We start from the raw sequence: 26,982 nt of genomic DNA, 5'->3' as shown, positions 1-26,982 counted from the left end.
TAGATGGTAACGCCACTGTCCTGACAAAATGTCCCACATAGCACACACCATTGTACTTAACCGTCTTCATTAACCTGGTTGTCTTTGCATGTATAAATAATCAACAATCAAATATTTTTAACTATTGAAGGATTTATTATATTATTATGAATGGTCAATAAATATTGAAATATGAATGATGAGGAAATAACAAACATTTTCTATAACTAATTACATGTATATATATATTAGTATTGAACTCAGTTTCAACCTGTCAATCATCATCACCATGACGATATTACACGCGCATGATGACGAGGGTTGTCAAGCAGTAAAAGATAACAACATGCATGAAATAATTTGTTAAGTAATTATATAAATAAAATTCGCTGGATTGAATCGGAGTACATTTTGGACACGGGAAGGTCTAAAATAACAATAAAGTGAAGGTGAACTACATCTTGTCAAAAGGTTGTGTGTGAAAGTATTTTGAAAGTTGAATCTCTTATAAAAGAAATGTCAGTCCAAAAATGGTTTAATTTAGTAAGATTTAAATGGATTGAAAATTTCGCAAAATTTGACATCTTAGGCACACGGTGTAAGCAAGCCAGGGTCACCTATATAAGCAACCGGCGAAATCTTTTGATTGGCCCCTCTTTAACCCGATTGAATCCCAGTCGGAAGATTATCTACAATTGAGAATGGATGAAGTCGTGAAGAATTACACATGATCTGAAAAATGCGGTATCGGAATTGATGATTATATAAAAAAAAATAACAAATTAAACGAAAAAATATCAGTATCACTAACAAATAGATTGAATGAATAAATGACTACCATAAAAAGAAGACTATTGAAAACATAGGACTATAGAGGAAGGCGATATAGCACAAGAGGTCAAAGGTTACATAATATCACAGACAAAAAAACATTAATTAAATAATCCACTAGCACCGGGTGTGAAATTCCTTAACACATAAATAAAATTGGGGATTATGCAAATTAACTAATTCATAAAGAAATCTAATATCACAAAAGTCAAGTGTCAATCAAATGATGACCTCACCAGTAGGCCTACGTCATCCGACACACTCATTCTCAAGCACGTTGCCATTATGTCACAGAACATTTTTCTATCAAAGTGATACAAATATTGTTGGCATTTTAAGTCAATCAAAGTTTGAACAAAGTTCATTGAGAATTTTTACCGTCTATCAGCGTTCCCTGGTGTTATATAAGATAACAATGGTCTCTTTATCCAGCTCCCTTTTAAAAAATGATGGTGTCATTTCTAATCAATCAACTTTTCTATTGAAACGCGATTAAAGGGATAGCTGTGAAGATTCAATCTGTCAGATGACATGGAATTATCCGACATTTTCGCATTACGTAATGTGCTTAGCCAAATTAAGCAATTGTTAGTGTATTTCATCGAAAAGTATTTGTACGAAATTTGCACAACGTAACTTTGGAATTTTGTCTTTTATGGGTTGGGACACGACTGTTTAGACAAAACTGTCACTTCCTTTAAAACCGTTCCATTACGTCACACATATATCGGTTGTAAGTTATTTAAAGGAACTCGCGGGGGAAGTTTCGGCGGTTTTTCATCTTCCTCAATATCGATTTTGCTTTGACTATTTTCACTCGACCAGCTATTTCTCAACAATCCCATGTTCACCAGTTTATTTTCAATTTCCAGAGATTCAGAAAGTTTTGCTCTCGTCTGTCGGTTACTCAATAAACAGTAAATATTTTCACGACGTTTCGGTTCGGGTTGTTGTATTCCATCAATAAAATTCAACATGTCTCCATACGACCATTTTGTCACCTCGGGATCCTGCATTGAACTGATGCGACAATAGGTTTCGGGAAAGTCATAATCACCAAATGGACCAATTTTCATCGTCGGAATAAACACGTTCTCTTTATTGGACGAATCAAAGAGTTTTTGTCGCGTTTTAATTGGAGGTGTGTAAAGTCCGTCTGTTTTATTCACTTGTTTGTTGTTAATATTTACTTTTGCGTACAATTCATCAACAGACGAACACTCAACACGTGCAGACGACACAGAATCTGGATTATCTCCCTTTGGCTTTAAGTAACTTCTCACGGGAAGAGCTGGTGGATCTTCCCTGTACACTTGTCTTGGACGTCGAAGATCTTTCGGACCGACCGGATTTACGATCTGATTAGTGGCCAACATTTGATAATATCTTTGCGGACTAAAAACGTTTTCATCTCCAGGGATAACGTCATAAATATGTTCGTAGTCACTGTCATACCTGCCTCTCGGCGATTTTACACACCCAGGATTATGAACGTTCCGCATGACTTGCTTCATATTATCAATTGGGGAATCTCCTACGCACTTCTTATAGTCATGACTAAGATTTGTCTTTATTTCCTCCAGGGAACATTTGTTATGAATATTACAGTTGTTTGTAGATTGAACACGACTCATCATTTTCGACGCAAGTCCTAAAGCCGGAGATCTTTTCGGCGTATTCCTGACCTCTGGAACTTCACCGTCATCTCCCGAGGGAGATTTTACGGACAAATCACACGGTGCCAACTGAGACCATGATGAATTAGATTTATTATCCGTGGTCATGTTTACAGGCGATGTTTTTGGTTTACACAAGCTATCACGACTAATGTCTAACCTGTATCGCTTACTCCTGCGAACACCGTTATTTCCAACGAAAAGTCTATCACTCTGTTGTTCACAATCCCGTGATTCCTCGACCCCATCACGATGTCTCTCTAAATCTAAGCTAAAGTTCGATCTCGTCTTAATGTTCACATTTTTAACACTATCATGACCAAGTCCTAAGCTAGCTGTCGACCCACGTTTCTCGTTATTTAAGAGATATTTTGAAAAATATATCTTAGTTTTTTCTAGTCTCTGCTTATCCGTATCCATAACGTGTCTTTCCCGATCAGCCATATCCAAACTATATCGATGATTTTCATTAATAAACACTAATTTATCTACTCCTGTGCTCTCGGACCTTGACCGTTCAAGATTATCATATCCATCAAATGACTCCTCTAGAGTAATCGGTTCATCTCCGCTAGCTGTCAGCTGATTAGAAGGCCGTGGGGCAGGTTTTTCAAGCCTCGAAGCACATTTTTCTGGTTCTTCTGTGGGTCTGTGATCGGCTTCAGATTGAGAAAAATAATCAGTGTGACTGTCATCGAGTTGTTTATTGTTTAAAGTTTCCAATGTTTTAGAAAATACTTTCTCCATATCTGATGGCCACGGTGGGGAGTAATCACTTTCATATCCACTAGATATTGTCACTGGCGAGAGCTGCTTTTCGTATGAATCAGTCGAAAATCGTTGTAGTTTTTCCTTCAACTCCTCATGTGTCAAACCACGCATTAGCTTGTCGTCTGCTTGATTTGTGGCGCGAATCATATTACTGTTCATTAATGACGCGGGTAGCGGTGACAGAGTGACATAATCATCTACAGGGAAATACATACACTGTCGTTTCATCATTGTCTTTTTATCCATCCTGTTCAATTTATGATGAGCGATCCAGTCGCGACGAGGACCGTTCACAACTGTCGTCTGCTTCAAACTACCACGTGAATCTATATCCCCTTCCCATCTGTCGGCACGAGCGGGTTTGTTGGTTGAAATTCCTCCGCTAACATTGACCATCTGTTTGTTTACAGTGGGACTTTTGATGCACGAGTCGGCACATCGAGCAGTGTCTTTGTCCTGTAACTTGCTATAAGCGATGGGTTTTAGTCGATATGGACTGTTGCCTCGACGTCTTGCGGTAGTAGCTAAGTTATTACTGTTGAAACTGTAGGGGTGATGGGAGGGCGGAGCTTGGCCATAATGAGATGATCTGCTGTGATTGGCGATTTGGCTAATTTGACTGTTCAGTGTAGATGAATTAGGGGCTTCAACGGTTGTTTTTCGATCTTTGTTCTTTTTGCTCATTCGGTTTGTTCTGTGTTTTCCGCTTTTTATTGTTACGCTATCTATTGACCAGGCCGTGGCGTCATTAAGGCCTGCTTGATGATTTTTACCTTGCTCACATGTGTCGGAGATTGATATGCTGTTAATTAATTCCGGCTCATTATCTTTTTGACATTGAAAGTTTAATCTGCTAAATGAATCAGTTTGTCGGCCATCATTTTCTCCATTTCCACTAACGCCTCCTTCAGCATCCCTCGGGTGGTGTAGAGTTGGACACCGACTGAACCCGTCCATCATGTCTCGGGTTAAATCAGTAGAGTTCTTATCCAACAATTCAAATCTGAGACCAATTCCGGGGATAAGATAATCATCCATGTCTTCTGATGAAAAATTGGCCATCTGGTTTTCTTTATGTTGCGTTGCAGCGACGTAATCTTCATACGTCACATGGAGTGACCACATCTGTTGAATCAATCCGCTGCTAAGATTTCTCAAATCAGCCTGAAAGGAATAAAAGTATGAATTAAAAACACGGATCATAAATCTGTCATCAAATTGTCCAAAGTGTTAGAATAAATGGGGGTTAAATTATGCATGGTGTCTTGCAAAACTAATTTCATTCGGATACACAAATCAAACATAATTAACAAATTGGTTAATTTACGATTATTGTCTCGCGTGTCAGAAGTAATAAACGAATTATGGGCAGAATTCCAAATTTACTGTGTTCTAAAAAAATTGAAATTCTCGAAAAGAATGCTGTTAATTAGCATAACAATAAACATGTCATATTCGGTTTAGGATTAGAATTCGTCTAATTAAGAGTGATTGTTTAGATAATATTTTCAGTATTACTCTTTCAAATGTGTTCATGAATATGGCTCAACATCAGTTATTTGGAAATGAAATGGAGTTTAAGGTCCTACTTTTTCTGCACCGACTGGGCTAATGAAGACTGGTAATTATTTTGAAACCATTGGTAACCAAGAAGCACGAATTCTATTTCGGTGATTTCTGTTACCGAATAATGACATGTTCAAGAACCTAATTAGGCAGTGAATATACAGTGACAAATTAGGGTTACATCATGAATAGGGTTGGAACCATTAACGATGTATAATTCACGTGTAGCCCTTGTAACATTACCGCTGTATCTTCTATAATGTTACCAAAGTTCATAAGATTTTATGAGTCAGAATGGTCATATTATTGGACTTGATTATAAACACCTATGTTTAATGGTCTCACATGACGAACTTACTGAGATTAACAAGCACATTACACGTGTATGATCTACACTTTGAAGTGGGCATAACAACGTCGTTATACTTGAAGAACGTGTAATTGGCTTAACATTGACCTTTGTATTAACAATGATCTATATAACCATGGAGAACAAAACTCCAAATTCTCTTTGTTCTAACAAATATTTGCTCAACAGTTTATCAGGATGAACAGATATTTGATATTCTTTTGTCCAAATTAAAATATTGATATACACATGTTCTAAATTCATCAACTTATAGCAATGAACTTATAGCCGGAACTCCCAAACTCTTGGTCCTAACAAAATATATGTAGATAAACTTTTATTTGATATTCTTGTGCCCAGTTTAAAATATTGATATACACATGTTTTAAATTCATCGAATTATCTAACTTGTATCCATGAACTTATAGCCTGAACTCCCGAATCTCTTTGTCCTAAATATGTAGATAAACTTGTATTTGAACAACAGTTGATCAGAATTAAGAGATATTTGATATTCTTGTGTCCAGTTTCAAATGTTGATATAAACATGTTCTAAATTCATCAAATTATCTAACTTATAGCCATGAGGTACGGAACTCCCAAATACATATGTAGTTTATTAGAATGGATGGATACATTTGATATTCTTTAGTCTAATTTAAATATATCGATATCCAAGTTCTTAACTCGTCAAACTTTTCAATTTATAACAATAAGGTACAAAACTCCAAATATTTGCATAAATGTTTAGCAAAAAGGCATTCTGAAACTAATAAATATTGTAGATTTCATTTTAATACATCGATACGCAGGGTCTAAAAATTTCTCTTCAAATCGTCCAACTTATAACCATGAGGTACACAATCTCGTCTTCCTAACACATAGTTGCATAATCGTTTATCAGAAAGACATGAAACGATTAGATATTGTAGAGTCCATTTTAGTATATCTATACACAAAATTTTCCAACTTTTGTTCCTCAAAATTGATGAATTACAAACTACATGTCCATTTCAATCAGTAAAAACTGTGAACACCTCACCAGGTTTAACAATACATTAGTTCCACCATGTCCAGGCTGATATGACTGATGTTCATTAATCATACAGATACATGAAGCTAAATCGATTTATTGACTGTGATATATCACGATATCGTTTGATAATAGATAGAATACAATAGGCTGCAATGTCGCTCCTTGTATAATCCCGCTATGGTGTATCAGCTTGATGAATTATTAACATCTACATACCTGTCATTGATTGCTTATAGTTTAACTATATTGGAGGTAATTGTATTGTTTTGTGTGTTATTGTTCTCCGTGGAATACATGTTTCTAATGGTTTTGCTGTGGTGATAAATATGAGGGACGTCAATAAGTAACAATACAGGTGCTTGATTGCATGGTATAGAAACAAACCAATGGTGCTGCAGATCTGATAAAAACAAATTTGTCGATATTCTGAATTGTTATACACAGGTCAGAATTCTATGGAATACAATTACTGCTTATTACTGAGCGATGTGTCGATTCTCAAGCAATGACCAATACAAAACCCTATTACTGAGTGATTTGCTTTTCTAGCCTGTATCAAGCAATGATAGTTTTTAGATGATTGAACGAATTAGATTTGTACATACACTCGATACAATTACTGCTTATTACTGCGCGATATTTCTACTAGACTTTCTAAAAATTGAATATAATATTAAAACACAAATTTATATGGAAAACAATCACTGGGTTTATTTCACACTACTGAAACGTAGTGTGAAATAAACTCAGTGATTGTTTTCCATATAAATTTGTGTTTTATATCATTAGACTTTCTAGTCTTTATCAAGCAATGATCAATACGAAACACTATTACTGAGTGCCATTTGGACCAAGCTTTTCTAGTATGAATCAAGCAATGACAGTTTTTAGATGATTTGACCGAATTTTAAGAAGATTAAGATTTCTACATACACTCGACACGTAACGGCTTATGATAAGTATTAATCTCCCCCTTTTAAAACATGTAATTAATGTTATATGATTTCATGACATAACCTTTCAAGTATATGTATTAATAGACAATCAGTACAACATGCGTGAATTAATATAAGCCATTGACAATGTATGTACTTAATATGAATCTTATCTGAATACATTATTTAAATCGTGTACCTTCTTAATTAAAATGGTCGTGCCAAACCTTAAATTTCAACTGTCTAATAAATTTAATCACCATTATCCGAAAGACTGGATTACAAAGTCAACTAAAGTTTATCTTTGATTTTTTTTTCACTATTGAGATCATAAATAATGAAAAAAAAATAAAGTGTATCTATTGTCGTGAAATATATTCGACCACGTGACCAGATAGATGTGTAATTAGTGAAACCAGGCATATGCATGATTGATTCGCCCGGAGCCATCAATCCTGGGGCAGAATAAGTTTCAATGGTGATAAATAAATAAATACTATCTGCATAATTGAAGGAAATATTAATCTTCGAGGCAATAATTGAGTGACACGGACAGACAAATGAAAGATAAATAGAGCTAAGGGAATTATTACTGCGACATATGGTGACTGACAAAAATAAAGTATCCGAGGAATTTGTGCATGGTATATAAATGAATTGATTTTTTTTATATATCTTGAATCTACGCCTCATCAAACCTATAATGGTAACAGACCATGTGTAAAATCTATTTGGTTTTAATAACGAAGCTATAGATCTATATACACTGAAGGCAGGGGTTAAAATAATTTGAAGACATAAAAGTTGGAAATGTAGAAAAGGGTGTTACTTTATTGAGATATTATTTCAATCTGACCTTTGTCTAGTGTAGGCAGGGGTTAAAATAATTTGAAGATATAAAAGTTGGAAATGTAGAAAAGGATTGCAATATTTAATTTTAACGCTTTTTTTTTCTTTTTTTTTTTTAATTTTCAAAGTCTGATACCTGCAAAAGTAGAAAGGTTTGTAACTTTATTGAGATATTTATTGCACGTTTAATTTTAAGATTTAATTATTTTTTTTTTCCCCCGCCCCCCCCCCAAAAAAAAATAATAATTAAATAAACATGAAGTATCAGGGTTTTGTGTACGTAAGAAAATATCCATACAAAGAGAAATTTAATATCACTCACATTTATAAATCATTGGGTATGGAACACGAGTAACTTCAAGATGTTACCACCCTTGTATGTCTGTCTGTTTATTAAGTGTTTCATTTTAAGTACAAAAGTATTAATTATGTCAAAATGGTTTTACATTATACACGGCTATAAAGCAGGAGATATATGGGATATACAATTTACTCAGACAACAAACTCATCAACCATGAAATAGAAATAGATGGGTTGATTAGTCGACAAGATGGAGTACGATTTCGCGCCAAATTTACCAGAAAATTTTAAATAACGAGTAATAACTGAATTGTTCAGACCGATGAACGACATTAAAGCAGAAAGGTGAAGCAACAGAGATTGGTTAAGGGTATTTTTATGAATGAATGATTGAGTGAATGAATGAATGAAATGGGGTTTAACGTCCTACTTTTCTGCACCTATAACCGGGATAACGAAGATGAATATACGCCACACAGTGTGCTATAGAAATAATTTTGACCGGACAGCAACTGTTTCCAAATCCTAAAATTCAGTAGAATAATATTTACATCAAAAAAGTGTCAAGGATCTTGTACATGGGACCTCTGTATCATCCGAACGACTAGGCCTTGTTTGAAATGAAATGAAATGAGGTTTAACGCCCTACTGATCTGCTCCGACTGGGCATACAGCATACAGTGTGCTACGAGGGAAATTTTACCCCGACAGTGGCACTATGGCCTACTCTTACATCGAATTCCAACTGCCAAGGGCTGCTTTACGTGCACGCCAATGTGTACACGGGACCGCGGTTTTTGTACCATCCGAACGGCTATATAGACAGCTGTCCTTGCCAGGACCTCCGTCCTGAACCACTGACAAAGGGATACCACGCCAGAAAATCCCGATGAACTTCCTCGGCCATCACCGGGATGCAACCCGTGACCGCGCGGTTAACGAGCCAGCGTCTGACTCACTTAGCCACCGTGGCTCCCCGGGTAAGAAGAACCATGCAGGAAAATCCATATGGTTTATATATCATAAAATTAAAACTGAGTTCCACACATGTATCATAAAATTGTAACGAAGCAAATCTTTGTAGCAGAATGATTTACGACGAGTGGAACATGGTGAAATGATTACCAAGATTCTATCCTCGACCACATATCAACACTCGGGAATCTTCAGCGATATTAAGAGGTGGTCTAGATCAACATTGGTAGTCAGAAGAAACATGTCAGAATGAACATTTGGCTCAACCAGCTGAGACAACTATTGTAAAACTCATTTACTAGAACTAGTTTGCCAAAAGATACATCATTTATCCCGATTAACCCAATTCTTAGAAATTCTGAAAACATTTTCTCGTTAAAAACTAATATAATAATGAACGCAATCTTGTTTTAGACAACAAAAAAAGGAAGTATTGTGCCATCGTCAAAATCTGAAACAATATGGTTCTAGAAATCTGAATTGTACCGAATTACAGATACCAATGAATATTAGTAAATGTGGCCTAGGATTAATGTCGGTGCTGTTAGAGAAAATTCCTTGGAATTATTCAGCCTGGTTTCCCATTGTCAACGGCGTAGGGTAGTGCGTCTGGGAAGGGTTCGGGGCAGCGCGCATGGCAAGGGTGCAGGACAGAGCGCCTGGCAAGGGTGTAGGACAGAGCGTCTGGCAAGGGTGCAGGACAGGGCGTCTGGCAAGGGTGCGGGGCAGCGCGTCTGGCAAGGGAGCGGGGTAGCGCGTCTGCCAAGGGTGTAGGACAGAGCGTCTAGCAAAGAAGAGGGTCCAGCCATTCGGTCACCTGTATACCACTGTCAGTTGGAAATCGAAATGAGAGTAGTGTCTAGCGCTGCTGCCCGGGTCAAAATCACCCCTTATAGCACATTTCATGGCGTATGTCCGTTAAAGACGTTAAACGACATTTCATTTAAATTCATTTCAGTGTATTCATTATTTGAAAATATACCCGACGTCCCTCAGGCAAATTCGTCTTTGTATTCCTCGGTTAATAATTTTAATAGTTTGAAGTACAGTCATTCAATAAGGATGCGCACTGTGAAACTACGATATCTACATCCACATGTGAAAGATAACACCTACAAGTATATCTATATACATTCTAAAATAATGACAAAAAAACAAGTCTGACATCAGGTGAATAATATACTACCCTACATTACATACCAGTTACCGGTTCTCACGACAGCCATGAATCTAAACACTTATACTTTCTATAAGAACACAATTTATGTCCACTCGATAAAAACTTCACATTCCATCAGCATCAATATGACACTTTACTGTTTATACTCTGATTCAAACTAAAGTGATAATTGTCTATCGGAATGTTAATAACTTTAAATACAGGCCAGTTTACATGTCACCAAAGTTCAAATCCCCAAATATCCCCTAATGCATGTATGGTTAGATCTAATAACAAAATCCTATCCTTTTGTTCAAACGATTATCTAGATTGTGAGTAGAAAGGTCGTCCCTTACACACTTGAAAGTATTAATAATAAAATTGAGAAGATATATTCGTTAATGCTAAATTTATTGCATGATTAGATGTAAAGTCAGTAAAATTTGTAGAAAGCCTTTATCAAACTTTCTTTATAAATCCCAATAAAAGTGTTTTAGTTTCATACCCATACATTATTTAGTAAGGAAATGAAATGAAATGTAGTTTAACATCTTACATTTCAGCAAAGAGGAAAAACGAGAGATTGTCGATTAAAAGCTAATCAAAAAATACTATTTTCCTTACGCACCAACTTTCAATAGCAACGTGGTGGCTGGTCTTCTATCAACCACTCGACACAAACTTGGTCATTTCGGGGGACGTCCATTCGACACAGACTAGGTCATTTGGAGGCTAACGTATGGTTCAAATAATTCGCTTGCGCATAGTGGTCTTTAGCAGTGGGTGGAAACCGGAGGATGGACAGGGGAACAAAAAAACGAACAATGATACGATTCATGGCTCCCTCCTTTTCATTTCTTTCCTGTTTATAAATGCATCTTTTATTAACTTGACAAAATAACAGAAAGTAAACGAAATGTGGTTTAACAACCTGCTCTTCTGCACCAAGCCCGACAGCGGCGCTATGAATTATTCTTATTTCGATTTCAAACCCTCAGGTGATCTTTAATGGGCCTAGGTTTTTCATCCCATCCGAACGACACGGATTTCCTTGTCATTTTGCACCACTAAAAGGATGAAAGCAGACTGGATTCCCAAGCTTGAATCCGACAAGCGACCAGAACAAAATAGATAAATCATAATAGGTATAAAGATATGTATATGTTATTATAAACTAATTTAATAAATCAATATTTATTTGTCAATTCAAATCATTAGAGCATAGGCATAGTAAACCATATCTTCGCAAATTCGTCTGTTCTAAAGACGGTAGGTTTCTAACAATGGCAAAGAGCTATACAACGTTGCTATTCCAAAAACAAAATATATACGATACATACCAAATGAAGTAGAACCAAACTGATGAACACATCCACTAATATGACATTAACTGTACATTGTTAGATCCAAATTAACTATACAACTAACTGTATTCAAACCCAGTCTCTATTCTTACATGTCCACCCTGACGGGTATAAACCCTAGATCTTATGATACATGTATGTACCAGTACGAGTTAGCTCAAGTCGTTATCAACCTAACAATACGGTATATAATGTAGGTCTACATAAGTTTCTTAAAACCAAGTGATTAATATTGAACCTACCTGACCTGAACAAAGATTTAAAGATAGGGTTCAAAACGTATCAAACATATCCTCGGGTATTTCCGGATTATTTCTTCACAAGAGCTCGGAGCTAATGTAGCTTGTGTAGTTACTGTAAGTCTTTTTTTCAGTTATTTGGTCGAGCGTGAATATAACCTCGGGGCTATCTATCCACTTATCTTTTACTTATATACATCTACAGACAGTATATGTTTGTGTATACAAAATAAATGAGTTTTGTATTTCATAAAATAAACAGAACTAATGCATAGTCGGTCCAATAATATATAAATTAAAGGGGTGTGTGACGGTGGCTCAGTGTGTAGGCGTTGGTTCACTAACAAGGAGTTCTCCGGGGGTTTCCAGTGAGGTTCCCCTTGTCAGTGGTGCAGAGCGGGGGACCTGGCAAGGAAGTGTCCAGATGGGACGAAAATCCCGCGGTCTTTTATGCACGTAAAAGAACCCCTTGGTCGTTTGGATCATTTTCCCCTATAGCAATCTGATCAGAACACAGTTTCTACTTCGATTCTGGAAGAGTTGTTATATTACCGGCGTTTTGGTTGAAGTGAGGGACAAGCCAATGAAATAGTCTGTTACGGCGACCTTTTGGCGTGCCATGCATGGAACTGTGGGTAAACCACTAGAAACGCCAACGATGATTGACTAATCAATGTCTGACGCCATAGATTCAAACGCCGCTCGTACGACCCCTGACACGACCTTCGAGTACAATTTGCCATATCTTCATAGCACACTGCATGGCGTATACAAGTCCTGGTAGCTCGGTTGGTTCATAAATGTAGGCGGTTAGACCCTGTTTCATTCCACAAAATAACCTAGTTTAATATCTTCATAAGTCTTAGTAATAGTTATATCTAGATCAATCGTATCTTCAAATATTTTAAGATGAATGGTTATAATTTATGGGAGCCACATTGGTCAGTCATTGGTATTGTGAGCAAAATAATTACAAAACACAATACAATAATATATCAAAGTTCCTTATTAACAGATTTAAGACGGGATTGATTTACTTCGTATGTGTTCAGACAACACGAGTTACTATTTTTGTTATGTGTAAGGAATTTGATAATCCCTCTTACCTATGCGTGAAAAATCAATTTCATTATTACAAACGTACATCGCATATCAAAGATTTCTAAAGAACAATTACGAGCTTATTGGAGTGAGCCACTTGCAAATGGCGACGAGGACTCCAAGGGGGATTATTCTCATAATACAACCACTTAGTTCTTGTAGGATTATAACCAAACATTGTTGAAATGGTTTATACAAATTACCAGATTATCTAATCCATAATGCGTTAAAACTGTACGGGCCATTGATTTTTTTTAAAGTAAAAACTCTAAGGATTTCTCACATAGTATACTATTTTAAGAGAAACAAATCTTTTTTGGCTCCGAACAGGGCGCGAAATCTATCATGCGATCTAAACCTCATAATATTAACAAAGAGATCCTTGGACCCCCTGGTACACGATTTCAGTAGATTACCATTCACCCTGCGGGATTCCAATCATTGTAGGCGTTCAATTTATTTCTGTAAGAGAAATATATTGTTGATGTTTTCAAATAAGCAGATCAAGTATAGGCACGTGTTTCGCGGTAAAATAAAAGTTACCCGTCTTGGAGCAGTTTTAGAATCTCAAACTTCATAACACTACTCTTATTTTCATAATAATTGGCCATTATTAACCATGTATTGTTTTACATGTATATATTATCCCATCACATTTTATATTTCATCATTGCTTGATAATGACTAGAGAAGCCTAGTCGAAACATCGCTCAGTAATAAGCAGTAATTGTAATTTACAGAATTGTGACTTGTGTAGTTCCAGTTCAATTACTAAATGCCACTGAAACCTTGTAGGCTGCTGTCTGTAACATCTGTAATAGAACGGGAACTGGTATCTAGCTCTAGTTTTTAAATAAACAATCGCACGTAAACATTTTAGATTTTTTACGGTGAAAGGGGGGTGGGGGTAAGGTTTCGAACATCCCAGCTACATATGAAATTCTACGCCAAAAGAACAAAATCTGTATACATAGCTCGGTTACGGTTACAAAATAATCATGAACCTAATAATTGGATCCATGATAAACCAATTTCAGAAAAATGCTCTTCGTCCTAATTGTCTATTCAGCCATTGTTAAGTTGTTCCTTGCCTTCATTCAATAGAGACAGAAAATAAAGCTATGGCTATGGTATCTATTGTGTAAAAGTGTAATAAGAATCTTTAAAGGAATCAGGATTATGTACTTAAGCAAACTTTTAGAAACATTACGAGATCGAGTTTCTAAGAGGACAATCCTCATTGGATATACGGGGTTATTTTCAGCAGGTGTAATTTCGGGGACAGTTGGTGACCCAGGGGTCAATTGTGTCTTTTTGTTAGGGTATTGTTTTGGGGTCAGGATTCCCTCCCATTGGAAGACCCCTTTCAGTTTATGGTCACGCGAACAACACGCGCCTCCTTAACAAGATAAAGTGCCTCTATCATCATGTCTGGAATTTTGTTGGTAAAGCAATTGAAAAACTAAATAAATGAGTTCGTTTGAACTTTGAAGAAGGAACGGCATTGTCCTCGTGTTGTCTCTAGTACCTTCATTGTAACCAAACGCGCCCTCCTTGTGTAAGGCAAACTTTATGAAAAAAATAGTCCCAGAAGGCCTTCCCCAAAAGTCAACAACTCCCGTTTACTAATACAAATTTTTCCTCCGCGAACGAAATTTTTTAGGCTCTTTATAAAGCAGCCAACATTTCCGAAACTTTCTAAATATTTATAGAAGACCAAATTTAATTCTGTTAAATGAATAAGCCATTGTGAATCTCAGAACAGTAATACCGTTATATAGATCTGTGACTCATGATTGGTCAGTTCTAGACAGGTGCGATTAATATATACCATAACCTATAATATAGTCGCGTGCTGCATAGATTATTCACGAGGAGCGTGTCAATAACTTTCAAGTAGGAATATCACCACGTTCATTTATGAGAAACATAATACAATAACAATAAGCACGTGTGAGAAATTCCTCATACGGCGAATACTTGAAGGAAGAACAATTCAGTAAACAGAATCGCCAATAACTTTCTTTTTGTATGCGTGGAGCAGACCAATAAAATACAATGAAGACAGAAAAGAGCATTCTCATATGCACAGAGAAAGCATAGACTAGAATTTATACGATTTAATAAACCCTTCTTTTCAATTCCGGCTCAAAGAGACCAATAATAGGGAAATTCTTTTGAAATCCAGAGCATTCCTATATACAAAGAAAGCTAAAATTAAAGAAAATAATGCATTTAATAAAGTTTCTTTCAGTTCCGCTTCAAAGAGACTAATAGAGAAAACACGCGTGTTGTGCTTTGCTGGACCAGAATGGTCATCTGGAAAAAACACAACACAAAACACAATTTTATTGGAAAATCAATCTGATCCTTTTTCGTTTAATATTTTTATAGTTCAAAATTTCGATTTATTTCACTACAAAGGCCATCGGGAGTATGAAAAAAACAAAATTTAATCAGATTGATGATGGAAAATAATCACAGGTTCGTTCGACAACTGAACTGTTTCTCTTATAGTTGTCAAGCACAAAAAAAATTGATTATAGTTTTCTGTGATTTTTGTTACTGGGACCATCCTATTTGAAATAAGTCGTTATTTACAAAAAGTACAAATTATAAATCACGGCATTATCTCTAAATCCCCTTTATCCACATTTTATGCCCTCACAAAGTCCATCAAAAGTTTAGTTTAAGACTTTCCCTCACCCATCCCGTGACAGCGGATGAATCAAACCCTGAAGATTAAAACTAATAAAAGCATTTTTGCTGATTAAAATGTTTTTGTTGTTGGTCATCTAGAAAAACCCACGGTGATTAATGGCCGATTAAATTGACCGGAAGCAGGTGTCTCTATCCTCTTATTAGAAAAATACATTAGTCGTTTTGTATTTTAATCGTTTGAAGGGTCATCTGAAGTGGACACTGGCGTGAATATTGACCTTGAGTGATGCCTAGGTAGAGATTTGTATGAAAGGTCAAACTAATCTGTACCAGGCATGTCGAGTTGTTTTTCTATGAAAGAAAAAAATCTACCATTTAACTAATGATGTGGGATTTTCTATGATAACACTTAAAAAGATAATAAGAAATAATCTACTAGTGTCATATACGAGATAAGTGCAGGATGACCACACAGCACACAAGATAAAACAAACTGGAAGCACAAACAGAGATATAACGATAAATACTAGTATGTGTGGGATTTTCTATGATACACTTTAAAAGATAATAAAAAGATAATGTGTCATATACATGTACGAGATAAATGCAGGATGACCACACAGCGCACAAGATAAAAAAAAGGTGGGAGCACAAACAGAGATATAACGATAAATACTAGTAGGTGTGAGATTTTCTATAATACTTAAAGAGATAATAAAAATAAATAATCTACTAGAGTCATATACGAGCTAAGTGCAGGGTGACCACACAGCACACAAGATAGAACAAACTGGGAGCACAATCCGAGATATAACGATAAATACTAGTAGGTGCCATAAAATACGACTGACCTTAGTCTAAGATCCAGCAGTCGGGCTACCTAACATTTAGCAGCAATGTTTAACGATCGGGATACATATTAAAGATGCACCCCAAGTCACAATCAACTCTCTAGATTATCTGGTGGTCGTGATATGGAATGAATTTGAATCGCGCCATGTAATAATTTAACATCACATCTAAAAGGATAATCGAGACTTTGTTTATTACCGTAGCAATGATAATTGACAATCAAGACTATATTCTCAAAACTTCAAACACTCATAACTTCGCCCAGAATAAAGTAATTTGACTGGTATATTCATTTTTCGTTATCTTTTGTTGAACTGTTATAGCAAGAAATGTCAGCTCTTTATCGAAATCATACATAATGCGTCTTTAACATTTTCTAATTCAGAAGTCTAATGATCTCCGGTAAGTGTTAAATGATAAAGCCAGCTTAATTTTTCGTCATATATCACGAGATGTAAACAGGGCTAGCGCTAATCCCAACCCTAACCCTAACCCTGGACCTAACCCCAATGCTTTCCCTAACCCTAACCTACAATCTCACCAACAATCACGTGTCCTAGCCCTATTTACACCTCAGCGATCTTAACAAATAGATTTAGCCATGATCTCCTGTGTTCCACTAAAATGCTTCCCATGTCCAGACCGGCTTCCTTTTATATGGAAAATTAATTTCCGGAAATTAGAGAGTTAAAATGAATGATATTCGAGAGTTTAAAAATAAGGAGAGATAGTGGTCATTTAACAGCAAAAATAAATTTAAAGATCTGATCCTGGTTGTTGTCTATCAACTGATTGAATAAAACAAGAAGAGTTCGCACCAAAGATCAAAGAAATCACCGCTGACCCCTGACCCCGAGTATTTAATCTATTATCAAATTCTTAAAGCGTACCAACAGCTGGTTAGAGTCGGGATCAGGGGACTTCTGTATCTCTACCAAAAACATCACGAATTCTTAACCTCGGGTTATTATTTGGCCGTGAAGGTCAATTGACCAGTGTGATAAATCGAACGTTTCACATGGGTATTAAATGACGGATTGACCACTTTTAAATTTACAAATCCTACCATGAACATTAATTTTTTCAAGGACCAAATAATAATGGACGGTAATCTTTCTCTGCGTGTACAAGGCTTAGTTTTATTGACAGATGCTTACCGATAAGAACAACCAAAGACATCATTTTTTAAAATACCCACCGAGACGAATGAGCATAATAATAATAAAGATTATATTTTATCATCAATTAATTGACTAACATCTTTTATAATCGACGAGGAATGTTATCTACGCATGTGCATAATGATTATAAAGATACAAAAGAAAAGCGGTGGAAAGTTTGCGAACTTGTACAACCTTTACTTGTCGATTGTAATTACCAGGCATTTCAGTGTCATGATTGTTGGAAATCACATGGCAGATCCATGATGCATGTCATCTTGTATTATTTATTTATGAACAACAGGTGGATAGCGGTGGTTATTAAAATATGTATTTTTTATTATTATGTATTTTAGTAGTCATTAAGTATATAATTTTGTGATTTCACATTTTAGATAAATCTGTCAATCCGTCAGGCCAGCTCAATTTTTGTCAAAGTCATTTAGATGTAATTAAGGTGGGAGACCCAATTAAGGTTAGGGTGCGTGATTTTTGGCGAAAATTGAGCTGACCTTATCATTTAGCACTAACCATGCGTCAGACGTAAATTACGTTTCGGTTTATTTTTTCACTGTAAAAAAAATAGCAAAACAAACGAAACGAAATTTTAATCTGATAACCAATAAAAATTCCATATACTACTTATATTAAAGATGATGAGATCAAAATAATCAGTGTTACTTACAGGTATGATTATATCTAATGTTGGTTTTCCGTTGTTAAAACAAGTATTCTGTGATTATTGTACTCCAATGTCTCGCATGATCCGTTAAAGAAAACTAGTCCAGACAGAAAGAGCTGCAATTATCAGATGTCTACTCCAATATTATCACAGCATTAAAGAAAATCCCGATAACGTCTCAAGTGTCGTGGTATTGTATATAATAATAACAGTATATATATATATATCTACACTGGAGTTATACCTACATAAAGGTCATAGTGCACGGTTCAAGTTATGATGTTACTTAGCTACTGGCCAGTATTTGGTATTAGTCGGCTATATCTATTTGATAAGGCCAACTTCATGTTTGGTCAAAGGTCACGAGATGTAAACAGGGTTAGCGCTAATTCCAACCCTAACCCTTGCCTTGGACCTAGCCCTAACGCTCACCCTAACCCTAACCTACCATCTCGCCAACAATCACGTGCCCTAACCTTATTTACATCTCAGCGACCTTGACGAAATCTTCAGCTGGCCTTAAGAATTAGATCTAGCCGTATTAGTTCGACTTACTGACCACTGGTAGCTAGATAAATTAAATAAACAGATAGCACGTAACATAAACACCGAGAGAATCATGGTCCCTTTATACATGTTTATAAAAATATTATTCTTGACGTGAGTTCTGTAATTAGATCTGGGCGAGTTACCATTATAATGAGTGAATGGTTTGTCGGTATTGGTGTTGAATCGAGCTCGTTTTGTGATAAGATCTATTTACAAACCGTAAAAGATTCTATATAGAATAATAGAAACATTTTGAGCAAATGTAAGCCCATAAGGTATATATTTTACAAATTTAACCCATATATTTCACAAATGTAAGCCCATAACGTATATATTTAAAAAATGTAAGCCCATAACGTATATATTTAAAAAATGTAAGCCCATAACGTATATATTTAAAAAATGTAAGCCCATAACGTATATATTTAAAAATTGTAAGCCCATAACGTATATTTAAAAAATATCAGCCCATAACGTATATTTAAAAAATGTAAGCCCATAAGGTATATTTAAAAAATGTAAGCCCATAACATATATTTTTTTTTAAATGTAAGCTCATGACGTATATATATATTTACAAATTGTAAGCCAACAACGTATATATTTAACAAATTAAGTCCTGTATTACAATTGAAACTGAATTTAATCGTCAAAACCCAGTTTTGAAGTTGCGAAATGTTCAGGAACTCGGCGATCAAGGGCTTAATAAGGTAGAAACAACAAATGTGCAAACTATATGAACTTTCCAAATTAAGTGAGAGGTGGCATCGGTTATTTGCAAAAAGAATAATCCGGCTATAATTCGTGCACATTAGTCCATCACGAGATCTATAGGCTTCTGCATTGCAATAGGCTCAACAATTCACATTCAAGCTGATCGGATACTGTAGCTAGAGCATTCCTAAGATTTTACAAAGAGAACAAACCACTGGACTTTTAAAAGCCCTGACTACGTTTAACAACATACTGAATTTGTAAATACAATTGGATTAATAGTCTAGGGCTGATGACAAAAATAAAAAAATTGTAGACGAATTACGGACGGACAGCAACGTCAAAATACGACCTCATTTCAAGATCAGAAAGACATGGGAAAATGCCAAATGTAGCTGACCACTGGGAAAAGACTCCAGGGAATGGGATAACTGGAATCTTTAGACAACTCTCCTGTATGGTAACATCTGGAATTAATAAGGCCCCAGCTATCAAACTGTGACAAGTGAAAATGACCGTTAAGAGAATGAAAGATGAGCAGTAAGTAAACACTTCAACTACTATATAGCAATAAACACAGCGCATGACATATCTTAAACTTTACCAAAATATAAAACAATGTGTCAAGTACACACACTTTAAACCAAAGGTTACTTGAAATCGGAAGAGGGTGTCAAAAGACATCAAAAAAATCTATAAAACAAACGGAACAGAAGCTGTTTTTCAGATTAGTATTTGGAAAAGAATGCACAGTCAAAATGTCACACGAAATTATCGAGTGTGGTATTTACATTTAAGTACAAAACAGGAAGTGACGACATACATTCAATATTTGCATAAAAACTAATTGGGTGCCGTAGAAACATTTCAAACCATCTCATGCTGCAATTTAGTAATATTAAATACGAAACTGGAATGAACCTGTATTTTGAAAAATATGCAGTCAAAAGAAATGTAATGAAATAGGGTTTAACGTTCTACTGTTCTACACCAACTGGGCTAATGAAGACGGGCACACGCCATACAGTGTGTTATGAGGGGAATTGTGCCTGGGCAGCGGCACTACGGCCTACTATTTCGAATTCTAAATGCCAAGGGTTCTTCTACGTGCACGCCATCGTGCACACAGGACCTCCGCTTTTCGTACCATCCGAATGACTATACTTTGTTCCTTGCCAGGCCCTCCGTCCTGTACCACTGACAAGAGGGTACCAAGTCTGCCAACACCGGGATCGAACGCGGGACCTCCAGGTTAGCAAGCCAACATCTTAATCCCCGAGCCACCGCGGCCCCCGATTGCAAAAGTGTGGTATTTTCCAATCTGCAATCTGTGCTTATATTAGTTATGTATATTAAATACGAAACTGAAATGATTACAAATTTATGACCTCGACCCCATCGGTAAGACACCTCCATAAAAAAAATCCCGGACAACTTATATATCTCTTATCTGATGGTAAGTTTAGGGAAACCTAAAAACCCGAGATTACCATGATAATGTAAAATAGACATGTTAAGATATAGGCTCAAGATCTTAAAATGTCAAAATTGTAAATGTACATTACAGGGTGTACAGTTCAGGTGAACTCCACGATATGATATGAAAGTTCTCATAGATATATTCGATTTAGAATAGTTTTAATTTGTTTAAGGTATTGGAACTCACTTTATTTTTAAATTTTGCTTATTCCATGTCAACTAAGCCAGTTTAATTTGACCTGGGTTTTTTTCGTATCGTATAAAATAATACATTTGAAAGATTAACAGTATCTACAAATATCTTTAAAATGTCTACAAATGTTCAGCTGATCGCATATTAGAATATCAATCATATTGTAAAATCAGCATTCGATTTGACCACTAAAAAGTAACCGTTTTTAAAAACAGGTGATTCTAATTTTAGACCACTTTAATTAAATGTTTGAAATAGAGCGACATCTTCAGTCGTAATGAATTGTCTTATATTATTTAAATGCTGACCATTTGCATCTGAATGTTAAAAGTTCATTTGAAAATTCCGAAATTTTGAGATAAAAAATGTGAAAAGGAATGCAAGATGGCTATCTTAAATATCCTTGTGATGATTGATATCTACAAAATACGATGACACCATGTCTGTATCTCCATGTATTAAAGTTTAAACTCAGTAGGAATTAGCCGTCGGGTGAAATCAAGACGTCGCCATGGTTTAATCCTGGACATGTATATATCATGTCACTATCATACCTTGCTAATTATATACATCGGTTATCGATCTTATTAATCAACGTATATCAGGTTATTGATCTTTAAGACAATATATAACACACCCAATAGATATATATAATATTATATAACATCAACCCACCGACTGATTCATAGATAACAAAATCAATCACTTTCCATCCTATAGTAGTTTCCTTATTTTGCGACTAAAAACACGAGTCTTCATCATTTATCTCCTCACTGTGTCTATGCCCTGGAAAAAAGTGGGGTGCGAATTCATAAGTTAATTTTACACCAACCGGGCTATTAAAGACAAGGATACTCCATACTATGGGTGAACTTTAGACGTACAGTGGCGTTTCCATCTACTCGTCATCGAATGCAAATTGTCAAGAACTCCTGAATGTGTACGTTAACGAGTACACGAGCGGACCACCGTTTTGTCCAATCCGAAGGACTAGATCTTTTCCTTGCCAAACCCCCCGTTCTGTGCCACTATCACAGACACCGGGGTCGAACCCGATTAAAAAATTAATTTCACAATTAATTATGTCTATAAATGATGTACGTTTCAGATAGGACAGAATTGGTCAAGTCTATGAGCCCGTTCAGATGCTTAAGTTGAACTGGTTTTAAAAACCCGGTGATCGTTAAACCAGTTTAACTTTGTCGTCTGAACGCAAATGTGGGGCAAATAAACCAGTTTAAAAACCCCAGCTCTCAACCTGTCTTCGAGAAGGCTTTTTATTTTAAACTGGTCCATGTGTCCGCCAGAACGGGTTTGCTTTAAAAACCCCGGCGCAGTACCAGTAAGTTACATTCCTGGAAAAATGGCGGCGTAATGCAATGCCAGTGTTATCGAAAGCTGCCAGAACCGAATAAAGAATATGAAGTTACACATGCGTACTTAACTCTAACCTCCGATCGAAGAGGTCAGAATAGTTAAACTAGTTTGGCTTATAGTACGTGTGAACGCATTACGCAACATGACCGGCGATTTTGAACTGGTTTAAAAATAAGCGTCTGAACGGTATATATGCTCTGTCCTCGTTTAAAAGTTATGATGGCCAGGAAGAAATAGCTAATTGGCCTTACACCGTTTTATATTTTGATACTTATTTTCCGCTGAGTCAATATTTTTTGAGTGTCAAATAATAAGTCCCATCCCTTCAAGATTCCATTTACAAAATATATAATAGATGTTTAAAAAAACCGGCCAAGACTTGTCCAAGCAGATTGAGATAATTAAATTGTCAAGATCTAATTTGATAACAGACGAGTATAATGTAAATAATGAGAATAATTTATGACCTTTTTATATTCCTTAATACCTCGAGCTTCCCGTTACTGTGTTATGCTATAGGGAACACTATAGGTGTGAAATTAACAATATTATCACATATTTTTATACAACAATAAAACTAGGCTTCAGTTACATTTTATCCACATCTTCTATTGAGTAATGTCAATATTAACATTAGCCTTTGTAGAAGATAATTGGGGTCGAGGTAATGTGTAGATGTACCGTGGAAATAAATCATGTTAAAACCGGATTTGGGTTTCAGGTACTAAATAGGATTTTAATTCTAGGTAATTTTCAACTTAACGCCTTCAATTCGTGTCATAAGGAAAATGCCATTCATGACAATAAAAAATATAATTGATCTAAAATTACGTCTGAATTATCTGGAGCCGGGGTGGTGGCAGTATAGTCGTTTGGGTGGGACGAAAAACCGAGGTCCCATGTACACATTGACGTATACGTAAAAGATCCCTTTGCAGTTGGAATTCAATATCCTCCATAACACACTGAATGGCAGTAGAATGTTAAACCCGATGTCATTTCATTTTCAATTGTCTGAATTATCTATAAGTAAGGGCAGAAGAACCGCACTACATACAAAACAAAGTCGGCAAAACAAACCTGCAGACAAAACAAACTATTATACATAGGCATTGCAGGAAATAAACTACAGATATCAAATCAAGTGAATGGATCCCAGGACAGAGGTATAAGCGTCCACTGCACTGTACAGTCCCACGGGCCTGTAAATCAGGCTTCACTCAAAATGAAAATAATAATAATGATTTACAAGATGTATATAAATAAGGATGTAACATTGAGTCAGAGAAAGGGACAAAAACAGGATGTGGTTTTCCTATATTTATTTTAGTTTGTAGAAAGCTTAAACTCAATAAAGCATTTTACAGGTGATATGGTGTAGTATATGTATGTATATTATATCCTTCACCATATGGTGTGGTATATTATACAATCTGGTCACCTTATGTTATTTAAAACAGTCTATTTAGCAAGCGTTGTTTAAGAGTTACGGATATTTTACAAAAAATGACTTTTAAGAGTTTTTCCAATGGCATTTAGTAATTAAACTGGAAATTCTCAGGAATTCAATTACTTTTAATTACTCACAGAGTTTTAGGATTCTCTAGACAAGAAATGACACGTTCCTCGATAATAAACAGTAAATCTACAGCAGAATTCTGTCTTGCGTATAGCAATAAGTATTGTTGCATGTCGTGTACGGAGTGGAGTATGCATACCCATTCTATAACATCTGATACTGCTTTTCTTTTGAGGTGTTCACTTAGCAAACAAATCTTTATTTTTTAACGTACCTTTCCACCGAGGTGATATCGCAATCCACAAATATTTGTTGTGCTTTGATAAAAAGATATCCGTCATTGTGAATAGGTATATTGCTTACGCGTTCTAACAAAGGGGCATACTTTTTATATGGTTTCTAGGAGGCTTACATAAGAGATTTAAATACAATGTTTTAAGGTCACCCTCTGTTAAAGAATTTTAATTCATGTGTGTTTAAGAAAGCCGAGAGCAAGCGTGCTTTAATGAACCGTCAAAGGTTTCATTCTGTCAACACAAAACTTCACGATTAATGTTGACGAATGTTTTTATTTTGAAAGTGAACCAACTGGTTTTACTATTTAACTAACAATAGCCCATACTGGGTCTCCCTTCTTCTGCATCATTATAGACTTATCTTATACTATTACAATATACAGTTACTTTGTCTAGCCATATTATTATAAATACATTTGGGAGTCGCTGGCTCTGTGAGTATAGCACTGGCTCGCTAACAAGGAGTCCATCCTCGGTTGAAGTGAACGTAAAACTCAAGGAATGAACGTACAAGGAGGCCTCGGTTTCGATTCGGGTGTTGGCCGAGAGAGATAGTTCCTTGGAATTTTTCAGCGTGGTTTCCCTCAGGGCCCTCAAAAGACCCCCCGTTTGCATACTATAACTGCTTTGTTCAGTGCCTGTGCTCAGTTGTTTTTTTATGATTAAAGAAATTTTTTATACTTTTAACACTTTATCTAAATAACAATTTATTAAATCAATGTATATGTAAAAATTTTGTTAATTTCCCCTTCAATTCTCCATTTGATCGCAAAACCCTATACTATATCTTGGAAAAACCATAATTCTACTCTCGCTATTTGTTGAAATGTGAACGAACTGATTTAAATCTTTCACAATAGTCTGTAGCTTTAGGTTACGGTACATGTTTTACCTATATAGTAGATATATATTAATGTAAGTATATGATAATATGTATTTTACCCCTATAGTAGATGTTTTAATATATGTATATGATAATATGTATTTTGCCTCTGGCTGTATGAATAAACAAAAACTCTATAATCACATAATTGGAATATATATAATGACGTACCTATATGTCTGATCGATTATATGGACATACTTGTTATTTTATATCAGTATCTATTAACCTCTCATCACATTTTTTATACAATAACCATATTTAATTTATTGACCTGATCTACATAACTCGAATAAATGGGTCAGATTTTAAAGTCCGGTTTTATTTCTATAAAAAGATGCTTTCTATTAGTTCATTATATATTTGATTCCGACATAACATGCAAAGTATGAATTTCGTTGAGATAATATCTAATTTTCTATTTTTTTTTTTGGGGGGGGGGGGTATATATATATATATATATATTAGAAGAGAAAGGTAACCCGTTTAATCAGTCCCATTACACCTCTTCAAGATTAAATGAAATCATACATGGTTGGCCTCAAACAGTGTATATTTCTCAAGTATTGAAGTTGCGTGGTAAAAAAACCCGTCAGATTGTTAACTCGTCCTGCACTGTCAACTATTCCACATGTCAAATCGTCAAGAAATGTCTCTAGACGAAGTGTCCCTTTAAAATACAAGATTACATAATATGCTGACAGTCGAATAGTCATCACTAAAAATGGAACGATAAACCACGTTTAAATTTATAATGATAAATTTTTTTTTAATAATATTGTGACACTCCATTCGAATATAACATGTAATTTTCTTTTATAATCTCTTCTAAAAATAGAAAAGTTTTTGGTGTTGAATGTTGATGGAACCAGGCAAATCAATATGAAATTCTTGTTTAATTAAGATCTTTCGTTGGTGCCAACTTGAGATTCCTTTCATTCCAAATGTATTACCAAATTTATTATCCTATCAATACCATATTTACCATTTTGTACTGATCAGACTTAAAATTAACATTTCCAACTGAATGCCAACACAAAGAATTTCTTCATTATGTGTGGTACATTATATGGGTTTAACTGCTTTTCTGTTATATTCAATACTTTATTAGTTAACTTGAAAACAATACATGCATGTGTGTACGAAACGTCGATTTTAAATAATAAAGAAGTTATATCCATTGTTTATGTTTTTTGGGTTTTTTTTAAAGACATATTTTATCCCTGTTTTTTTTTTGTTGCGAGTGTTTAAATCTTACTTTCATTTTTAGAATTGATCAACAATTAATGAGTGTTCTTATAAAATGTGACCTTAAGTAAGTAACGATAACTCTACCTACCTATTCAGCAGACGATTTTATATAGATCTATATTCCCATTGATAACACTTGTGCAACTGATTACTTCAAATTTTAGTACAGAGCAAACGTAACAAACATCTATCAGAAACGAGTGATAACCCTGGCTTGCAGCACTCTTAATGCCAT

General features: G+C 35.4%; 1 protein-coding gene across 2 annotated transcripts; it reads right to left on the bottom strand.

The window, feature by feature from the left end:
* Positions 1-114: 114 nt before the first annotated feature.
* Positions 115-26,943, bottom strand: LOC126827313 (uncharacterized). Of its 2 annotated transcripts, none has more exons than XM_050556585.2 (2): positions 26,836-26,943; positions 115-4,421 (listed from the first exon to the last, which is right to left on the bottom strand). In XM_050556585.2, exon 2 carries the CDS (start codon positions 4,380-4,382, stop codon positions 1,527-1,529), a length of 2,856 nt encoding a protein of 951 aa, XP_050412542.2. In that variant the 5' UTR covers positions 4,383-4,421; positions 26,836-26,943; the 3' UTR covers positions 115-1,526. The 2 variants fall into 2 exon arrangements, with proteins under 2 accessions (XP_050412542.2, XP_055958512.1); XM_056102537.1 differs by lacking the exon at positions 26,836-26,943 and adding an exon at positions 18,490-18,602.
* Positions 26,944-26,982: the final 39 nt, after the last annotated feature.

Source organism: Patella vulgata, chromosome 7, assembly GCF_932274485.2.
Source record: "Patella vulgata chromosome 7, xgPatVulg1.2, whole genome shotgun sequence".
Classification (NCBI taxonomy): domain Eukaryota; kingdom Metazoa; phylum Mollusca; class Gastropoda; family Patellidae; genus Patella; species Patella vulgata.
The sequence above is the reverse complement of the archived record's forward strand: the minus strand, read 5'-3'. Positions and strand labels throughout refer to the sequence as shown.

Coding starts and splice junctions, on each gene's coding strand:
- LOC126827313 (XM_050556585.2), bottom strand. CDS start 4,382: ATGTGGTCACTCCATGTGACGTATGAAGATTACGTCGCTGCAACGCAA.